Below are 9,662 nucleotides of genomic sequence, written 5' to 3' on the forward strand. Positions count from 1 at the left end.
CATTCCAGATTTATATGAATACACAACTTTTTTGTACAGAATGTAAGTGATACTGTACTATATAGCGGTAAACCAAACGGACTGATAGTAGTAAAATTGTGGGCAAAATTGTATTGTCGGGGCAGTTACTTTAGAGCAGCAGTACTTGTTTGTTTTGGAAATAACTTTCAATTTATAAATTTAATTTACATAAAACTCGAAAAGTAACTAACCTACCAGCAATTTTAATAAACTATTGCTAATTTACGTGTTGGTTATTTGGTCCCAGTGGGTAGAGAAAAAGTGAGCAATGAAAAGGCTTAGAAAGAAGGGAAAAACATACAACGAAATTCAAGATACCATAGGATTTTCACTCAAATGGTAACAAATGCCTTGATTTTTAAAAATATGATTAAAACACGCGGACGAATGCTCAAATATTCGCTAAAGCCGATCTCAATTTAATATGTTACTGGACAAGTAATCCATTTGCATCAATCCGGATAATCCGTGACGACCTTAGTTGGCCTAGGCGTTTCGCAAGTACTCCACGAAAAGTACAGATACTGACAAAGAAACGCTTGAAAACTAGAGTTTGCAGAAGAGCATATGTCCTGGCCCGTGAGTAAATGCAAATTAAGCGATTTATTTTGTGTCAAAAATGTTTGAAATAAAACTATTTGATTTAAAATTTATCATTGCATATTTTTCATGCCGGCACTCGTATTATTTTGACCACAAATGTAGGTAAATACATATGCATATCGCTCTCATGCCGCAAGTATCATAATCCACAAAAAAACGTGAAGTATGCGGAAATTACCATCAGTTCTTCTTTTACGCTGCGTAAAAAACTTATTGCGATATCTACTGATTGCTTAGGTAAAAACCCAAACTAAATTATAGAAAATCCCCCACGGCCAAAAAGTTCCAATTGAACGCTAGATTGTTTGTTGTAATATGGGCAAATGTGAAAATTTTGTTTTTTAATCAAAACAAAGTTAAAATGGAACGATTTTCTCTCTTGTACCATGACAGCAAATTCATACTTAATTCTAATGTTACAAAAAAACGCACCGCTGTTTTTTAATTTTTTTAGTTTATGTAAAAAGTCAAGCCCTATGCATTTGATTTTTTACGGATGTTTATTTCTTTGACTTAATTTTCTTAAGGTAGAATTCCAATTCTTTGCCCTCTAGAATGTAACCATCACAACGACCGCATTGTCCTGGGCGGGATGATACGCAGGCTGCAAATAAAAATTAGTACGTTAATAAAAATGAACAGTTTTAAAGGTTTTAAAGTAAAAAAGTCCATGTAAAATCAGAGTAACTATGACAAGCGAAATCACATCCAACAGGCTTGAATCGCACTTAGAACAAGTTTGATACAATAAATTTGTTGGATCGCTTAGGAAATTAACATCACTTTATACTTGACTCTCTTACTGGCTTTATCATTAAAGAAAATACTCACCAAGGATACGTCCAGAGATGAATTGATCTTCAAGCGCAGGATCGACTTTAGCGAACTTTTGACGTTCCAAGTACTTTTTCATTACTTTTTCACTGCGCTTCTTGTTCAGCACGTCATTCTCATCTTCAGTTTTCTGATGCTTGGGATTACGTTTTCGTCCCAAAGGCAGCACATAGTGGGATTCATACCATTGACGGAATGGTGTTGCATCAATGACAACGATGGTGTTCTTTACCAAAGTCTTGGTACGCACCAATTCATTGTTCGATGCATTGTAAACAACATCGGCAATACGTGTGCGGCGAGCAATACCCTCAGACGCCCATGCAAAGTTACCGTTTTCCAGACGTAGAGAACGCAACTTGGAGTTACCACCGCGTGTGCGCACCTTGTGGACGCGAATGGCGCCGAGCTGAGGAAAAACATTAAGCACATTAGCTAATCGTCATATAAATGAAAGTTAATTAAGCGTAAAGATGTATGTCAGTAGTCCGAACATAATTATTGATTCATCAAAAAACTGTAAAGATCCAAAGGAACTATACGCGCTTACAGTTTAAATTTCACTCATCAGTACAACGAAAGGAGTAGGCAATGGGAAGCATTGCAGTTGGTAATGCTTATGAAAGAATTTGCATCTCCTCCTACATACCTCCTTATTGCAACACTCCGAATGTCTTTTTACAAAAACTCAAGTTGACGATTTTACATACCTTAGTATTGGCTGCTGGACGACCTAATTCGAACTTGCGCTTCTTACGGAGCGACTTGCGTTTGCCACCAGTGGCGCGGCGCTTGTGAGCACTATCGCGGCTAATACCTAAATAAGTTATTTAATGCATTAGTTTACAGTTCAATTTGTTTCAGAATAATCCCAACATAAAATTTTTCAAGAATATCCGTACATAATCACATTAACTGCAGTACTTGATAACAAACATTTATTACCATTTTATGGCCACCTTTGGTTTCGGCCTAGTAAATAAATGTACAATTTCACTCGCTAAACTCATATCTCCGATTTAAACACATTTTCAAATCGTTTTTCACCATTTAACACAAGGATGTTTTAGGATTTTCTTGAAAAATTTTTACATTCGGGAATAGCCGCACTTACCCATTTTGAGTAGAAACAAAGAAGGAAAGGAAGCAAAAAAGAAATCTAACAACTCGTGTCAAAAATTCAGTGATGCACGAGACTGACAGCTGATAGTAATAGAACACGGACGATATTTGACAACTCATTGTAATAGCTGTGTGTCAGTAAATAGCAATCACACCAGAGAACGTTCAACCAGTGAACCTACGATCTTAACAACACTACCATCATTTTTGAGCAGTTAACTTTGGCAATGGCAATAAACATCAGGAAATTTCATTTTTGCGCTACTTAGGGCCAATTTTTCAATGCAATTCTCACTCCGCTCTCCAGTTAAACTTATGGTCATATATTTTCTCGAAAACAAAATATTGTTATTATTAGTTCTTTGCATTAGTTCAGAGATAATTTAAGCTGTAGCAACGAGGCCATCAGCTTAAGCTTTATAAAAATATCACCTAATATTCGACAACTTAGCGAAAATCTTGAACAAGAAAAATTTATTAATTCTACAAATTACATGTTGAATATAATAATATGTATATATAAATATAAACTTCATTTAAAAAATCACCGCAGTTAAACTAGCACTCAAAAACAGGACCCAAGGAAGGCTACATTCAGCGCTCCTACGACAGTCGATTCTAAGTCATCGCAAAAAACAGCTATATCCGGCCAAGGACAGTCATTCACTGCAACAGCATTCCCCAAACATTTATGGTGAATGTTTATATTATTACAACAACAACAGCAACAAGAAGGCTAAATTCGGTCCGAACCAAACTTTTCTTTTTCTTTCTGGGTTCATTATTTGCAATAAATTATACTTATTTTTTTAATTTCCGTTATTGCCAATTGAGTCTGGTTACCGACTGGTTACCGATTTCGCTAATACCAAACTACCTAGGTCAAATGGTAATAGGCGTACCAAGTTTCTTTGAAATTTTTTTTGGATACGATCATACGGTTGGGCAGATGGTAAGGTTTTTATACGGAAAATAATGTTATCTCTATGAAAATTGCCTTGCACAACACTTTATTTTGTTTTAATGCTGACACCAGGCGTTCTTTTTCTTGCATAGGTTAATATTTGAAATGTGTGAAATTGGTCCGTAATGATATTAAAATTATTCGATATGTGGGAACGATTTCCATGTATTTTATTTGTATAAAATTTACCGACTACCTAAAAACTAATATTAAGTTACCGAGGTCGCAAGCACTACAAAGTTACAAACCTTGGTATTGTAAAAACTTTTTTGTTTGCCTTCATATAACTTATGTATATGTTCCATTTGAGGTCCTTATATTAATAAGACTAAAATTTCGCTTATGGCCCGAAAAGATAGAAATTATTCTTGAATTTCAATAGGCTTTTGAGTTTGCCACGATATCGTGAGAGGATAAAATAAATATATATAAAAAATAAAGTGAATTCCGTCAACTTGAATGATTTTTATTTATATAAATACATATATCCAATATATGGCATGTGGTATATTACATATATTGATCTTATTATTATATAGACTTCGGAATTTTTTTAGTGTAAGCAATCTGGCAATGTCGTCGGCAATATTGATTGTCAGCCATTTTTGTTAAGTTGCTGGCAATCTTTTGTCACTTATTGCATTCTGTGGAGGAAAACTATAAATTTTTGAGGTAATTGTTTACTATGTAGTATTCAAAATTTTCAAAAAATTCAAAATAAGAAGCTATTGTATCTGTAAAATAAAAAAACGTTGCCTTGTTTATAAAAGTGTAAGTGAATAAAAAAATTCGGATTTGCTCTCACGTGGTTGAACGTTTTCTGGAAACAGCAGTCCTAACAAATAAACTCGGATGCATTAAAAATGGTGATAAAATTGTGAATAACTTGCTCATAATTCAAATCTGGAACAGTTCGAATTCAAATATAATACAACTTTAGATGCCTTTCTTAGTACTCGATCCGTGTATTCCTCTACAGTCACGCTTCTTCAGCAGGCTGTAACTGATAAAGTATAATATTTGTGTTCGGGTGGGCCAACATTGTCCTACGAAATGTTTTCTGCATCTTATAATTTTACCTGAAAATTCAAAGAGAGAGAAGAGGTTTTTAAAGTAATAACTTTCCTAAAAACATGATTAAATTATTTGGTAGAAAAGAAAATTTTTAGTAAAAAGAAAATATTTAGCCTTGATCATGTGAGAGATATCGTAAAGCAAAATTTCCCAAATTTGGCACAAATGTTGAACCCAGGAAAAAATGCGACTGGGGTCAAGTTTTGAAAAAGTGGAGGCATAACGTCCACTTTTGGGTTAATGTATGAATTGCAAAAAGACTCATCGCCGAAAATTTCACTAAAATGTGCGCCAGTATACAAAGTTTGAATTGAGTCTTTGTTATTGTTGTTGTTATAGCATAAACATTCGCCATACGTGCACGGGGAATGCTACTGGAGTGACAGTCCTTGCCCAAATATAATAAATATAATCGTGTCATTTGTTTAACATCTTAAATAATTCTTCTTGGTTGCCGAAACAATGTTGCATATTCACTATTGCATTCAAAACTTATTTTGATTTTAGCTGTACGGTTGTCAGGTCTTATTATTATTATTGATGCAATTAAATTTGTATTTTGAGGTTCGCCAATTGTCTTGAGGCCTGTCCACTCTTTGATGTTGCCAAACCAAGTTGTTCGATTTGTTCTTCGATTTTCCTTGTATCATATTTTGCAATTGTTGTAGCAGCATAAACATTTCCCACACATGTGCGAGGAATGCTGCTATAGTGACAGTCCTTGGCCAGATATAAATCCGAGTCGTTCCGGTAACGTAGAACCGATTGTCGTGGGAACGAGGTTACAAAACGTCGTATTTGTTGCCTTTTGCAATATGTCTGAAATAAGCGACTTATTTTTATGTTCGTTAGCATGTTCCTTGAAGTTTGCATCCTATTTAGCACTCCGCCATTTGGTATTTGTTCATTCCAGCTTATTCCCATCATTTTTATATAGCACCACATTTTAAAAGCTTCTATTCGGTGTAGTAATACCATCGAATCTAATTTCTGCAGTCTGATTCTAATATCAGATTGTATGCACTTGATGTCATATTTCATATACTTATTAACCGATAGTTTATAGATTGATTTGCATATTTCATATATTTAAATATTTTGATATATTGGATTCATTCAATGTATATTCGTATTCACAGAAAAATGAGAAACAAATGGAGTGTCAAACATATAATTGAGCTAATTGAGTTATTTAAAGCTCATCCTTCCCAATGGGATCAGAGTTCACGAGACTATAGGTTGAAGAGAAAGAAAGAAAAGGACCTATTGGCAATAGCTGGGTCTATGGGTGTAGAAAAAACTGTAATAGAAAAGAAGTGGAAAAGCCTTCGCACCATTTACAAATCGGAGCTTAATAAAATTGCCGCCAGCAAAAAGGCTGGTAACTTGTACGTTTCACCATGGCGCTACTTTGGCTATTTGAGATTTTTGTATGGAAACCGAGACGAAAGTGAAATCAGTACGCAAGAGCCTTTGTGTTCTGTAAGTAACTCTACTTTCTTCAGTTAAAATTTTGATCTCAACACATTTTTCGGAACTAATTTTTTTTTTCTAGTTTACCATGGAGATCGAAGATTCAAATGAGGACGAAACTGTAATTGATGATATTTATGAAGCAAAATCCCAACGTAATCAATTGATCGAAAGGTGAAGATACAAATATTATTTATTTATTGAAGACAACCATACAACCATGGGTTACTTTTACAATGATTGACTTTAAGATAGCTTACATAATTAAATCGTAGGTAAATGAATTAACAATAAAATCAATATTAAAATTACAGCTTATTGTAAAAAACTGATTGCATGTGAAGACCGATGTAACTTTCTGAGTTTTACTATAATATATTCTGTTTCCTTTGCAGTGAAGTGGACAAGTGGAGTGATGAAAAAATTATTGAACTCATTCAGCATTACGAAGTTCACCCATTGTTGTGGGATCAATCAGATGAAGAGTTTAAGGTGAATTCTAGAAGAGATGAGACCCTCGAAGAGATAGCTAAAACCATGGGTGTACCAAAAGAGGATATTAAAAAGAAGTGGAAAAGTCTTCGCAACCAGTTCAATTCAGAACTGAATAAAATGCGTAATAGTAAAAGTATAGACGATTTATATGTTTCACATTGGCGCTTTTTAAGCCCAATGCAGTTCTTATACGAGGACTGCAGAGAGGAAACTAGTTGTAATGAATACTATGTGAGTATAAACATATAGTGTTCAGTCATCTATATATATTATATGTGTATATCTAAATTTAAAAATTTCAGCTTGTAGAACAATGTGAAAATTCTGACTTAGAAGATGTTGCAATTCATCCAAGGTTCAACAGATCTGAGAATCCTGATATAGGAAAATATGAGTTGGAAGAAACGTCTGTTTCTACGTGAGTAAAAAAATACATAAATGCTGAGAAATATGCCCTATATTTTATGTACCCTCACAGTGATTTAAAAAGAAAATGGAGCCCCCAAGCTGTTTATCAACTCATTCAACAATATAAAGAGCATCCATCTCTGTGGGATAGATCTACAAGAGAGTATAGGCTAAAAAATATAAGAGAGAAAGATATTTGTCAAGTGGCTGAAAACATGGGTGTCGAGAGAATTGAGATAGAAAGAAAGTGGAAAAGTCTGCGAACCCATTGCAAGGCTGAGCTGAAAAAAATGAGGGAAGGCAGGGAAGCCGGAGGAAAACGTGTGTTTTTCTCAAATTGGCGTTTCTTAAAAGCAATGCATTTTATATACGATAATTGCAAAGAAAACGAAACACATTGTAACGGAAATTCGGTGAGTTAGTGAAAACTGAGTTGAAATGAAAACTTCTTTAGAATCGTTGGGAGTGATTTGAGACTCGATGAAAGGAAAAAACGACACTCTTGGCTACGAAGCGTTATATGTTGATATACGTATATGTGTGTGGCTGCGTACTGCTGAGCCTCGCTAGTATAGTGAGTATTGTAGTATGTATACTACACTGTCTATTACTTCCTCTGGTGTTTAGTTCAAGCGTCATACGTATGTATGTTTGTATGTATGCTAGTACGTATGTGTGCGCGCCTGCGTATTACGGAGCCACGGTGAGCGAGAAGGCATTATGTATACCTATACTACACTACCTAATACTTGCTTAGACCAAGCGTCCTACGAATGTTTGTGTGTATGTTAGTACGTCTGTGTAATATACGTGTTACGGCACTCGTAATAGCAACCGCGTGTGCTGTATTGCGTCCGTATTTTTATATTCGTAAATATTTTAATTTTTAAATATTTACCGCAATTGCAGGCGGTGTTTCAATATACCACAATCAAAATGACGGTGCTCGTATTGTAACTCCACAAATAGATCTGAATGCACAGCAACTAGAATCACTGTCTGTTCAGCTCTCTAAAGTGGGAGAAATATGTGCATGCGAAACCAGATTGAGCAATGGAAAAACAGTTTTAATTGTGGCAATTTATGTTTCACCGAATCAATCAATAAATAGCATCACGGAATTCATTCACGAAAATTTAATAAAGTATACACCAGAAGTATCGCGGATACTTAGAAAAGATTACGATAAGGTTCCAATGATTTTAAGTGGCGATTTTAACGTAAATTTTGCATTGGACACAGCGGTTCCTTTAATTGACTTTCTCAATACAACATTTAATTTAAAAATGTGTAACAATCGCACTGAATCGACAACACGATCAAAAACAACAATTGACGCGGTATTTCAAAGATATGTTGACAACATCGCAACCAAAGCATTTGTATCATAGTTTAGCTATCATAAGCCACTCGTATCATTTGTTGAAATTGAAAACATTGAGGATGAATAATAATAAAATGAAGAAAATGAAATATGAACTTTATAGCAATATTATAATGAACCTATAATTATCCCGTTCCTAATGCTGCTTTCGTCTCATTCTCTCTCAGTTTGTTTTTCGGAAGGTTTCACTTCTATCGCGTCTAACCGTTAGACTGGTATTTTTTTTTTTTTTTTTTAATTTTAATTGAATTTTTACCATTTTACCGTTTCACTAATTTTAATTTTCAGTTACCATGTGAAAGTGATGATTCCGAGAACATGGAGGTTAAGATGATAAACATACAGCAAGAAGAAAATGAATGTGTAGAAGGTGAAAATTCTGATGGCATAGAATCGGATGACGTTCCTAAAAAAATTAAGATAAGCACCAATGTGGAAAAGGATACATTGGAGCATAAAGCGAGCAAAACATGTAAGGAGTCTTACGGAACCAATGAATGCGATATATTTTGTTCTCTCATGGCAACTAAGCTACGAAAACTCAATCGTAACCTGAGGGATGAAGCTATGAGGCAACTGATGCGAGTCATGTGGGACTTCGAGGATACGCAGAAACGATCTTCAACGCCACCACCACCATGTGATTCGTTTGAATATATTATATAATCTAATTTGAATTATTTTTTTCACTATTCCGAATATAAAGTGTACGAAAACTAGAGTTGAAGAATCAGAATTTGGCAACAATAAAAAAATAGAAAGTAAGTAGTGAATCATGGAGTGCAGAATACATATTATATATGTAATTGGTAGTAACAATGAAATTACTGTATGTGCGCTTTAAAAACGTTGGGTATCAGTAAAAATACGCACCGTGTCGCTAGAAAAAGCCCAAAAACGGGCTCGGTGGAACTCTATGCCGATTTTTGTTTACAATTTAAAAATAGAGGATGTATTGCGTATATTTAATTACACTTCATTTGAATACGAGATAAAAATTGTGAAATGTCGAGATGGATATTTATTTGCTGTTAATTATATTAACCTTGCTTACTAATGCAAGTCTTGTTAAGCTCTATAAATCTATATTACGCTTGCCTTTTGATATCATTTTCGAAATGCAGTTTTTAAATAAAAATGTTGCTTTCAATTTCTTTAAAAGCTATAGTATGAAAAAACAACCAAAACGACTAATTTTTATAATTGAAAATTTTGTTTTCAAACTTTTTTGGAATTTGGATGATTTTTTTTTATGATGAGGATAATTAAGGGATTTTCCCACTG

At 34.3% G+C, this 9,662-nt stretch overlaps 2 protein-coding genes and 1 non-coding gene across 3 annotated transcripts; 1 reads left to right on the top strand and 2 right to left on the bottom strand.

Moving 5' to 3' along the window:
• Positions 1–1,059: 1,059 nt before the first annotated feature.
• Positions 1,060–2,595, bottom strand: LOC129248350 (40S ribosomal protein S8). The gene is made up of 4 exons (XM_054887871.1): positions 2,573–2,595; positions 2,169–2,275; positions 1,456–1,867; positions 1,060–1,228 (listed from the first exon to the last, which is right to left on the bottom strand). The coding sequence occupies exons 1-4, from the start codon at positions 2,574–2,576 to the stop codon at positions 1,125–1,127; spliced, it is 627 nt and encodes a 208-aa protein (XP_054743846.1). The 5' UTR covers positions 2,577–2,595; the 3' UTR covers positions 1,060–1,124.
• Positions 1,301–1,346, bottom strand: LOC129249634 (small nucleolar RNA R442). Its single transcript, XR_008582684.1, has one exon. It is a non-coding gene; the product is annotated as a small nucleolar RNA R442 (small nucleolar RNA).
• A 1,525-nt stretch (positions 2,596–4,120) lies between the features above and the next one.
• On the top strand, positions 4,121–9,099 carry LOC129249095 (uncharacterized). Its single transcript, XM_054888726.1, has 7 exons — positions 4,121–4,216; positions 5,758–6,100; positions 6,174–6,265; positions 6,487–6,817; positions 6,889–7,004; positions 7,065–7,407; positions 8,667–9,099. The coding sequence occupies exons 2-7, from the start codon at positions 5,762–5,764 to the stop codon at positions 9,042–9,044; spliced, it is 1,599 nt and encodes a 532-aa protein (XP_054744701.1). The 5' UTR covers positions 4,121–4,216; positions 5,758–5,761; the 3' UTR covers positions 9,045–9,099.
• The last annotated feature ends 563 nt before the right edge of the window (positions 9,100–9,662 follow it).

The sequence above is a fragment of the Anastrepha obliqua genome, chromosome 5 (assembly GCF_027943255.1).
Source record: "Anastrepha obliqua isolate idAnaObli1 chromosome 5, idAnaObli1_1.0, whole genome shotgun sequence".
Taxonomy (NCBI): Eukaryota; Metazoa; Arthropoda; class Insecta; order Diptera; family Tephritidae; genus Anastrepha; species Anastrepha obliqua.

What these genes read in the sequence shown, in the direction of transcription:
- LOC129249095 (XM_054888726.1), top strand. Translation starts at nt 5,762, where the DNA reads ATGAGAAACAAATGGAGTGTCAAACATATAATTGAGCTAATTGAGTTA. An exon ending in CTAGTTGTAATGAATACTAT is followed by an intron (nt 6,818 to 6,888) that starts GTGAGTATAAAC and finishes TAAAAATTTCAG; the next exon opens with CTTGTAGAACAATGTGAAAA. An exon ending in CACATTGTAACGGAAATTCG is followed by an intron (nt 7,408 to 8,666) that starts GTGAGTTAGTGA and finishes TTTAATTTTCAG; the next exon opens with TTACCATGTGAAAGTGATGA.
- LOC129248350 (XM_054887871.1), bottom strand. An exon ending in GTCCAGCAGCCAATACTAAG is followed by an intron (nt 1,868 to 2,168) that starts GTATGTAAAATC and finishes GTTTTTCCTCAG; the next exon opens with CTCGGCGCCATTCGCGTCCA. An exon ending in CATCTCTGGACGTATCCTTG is followed by an intron (nt 1,229 to 1,455) that starts GTGAGTATTTTC and finishes TTTTATTTGCAG; the next exon opens with CCTGCGTATCATCCCGCCCA.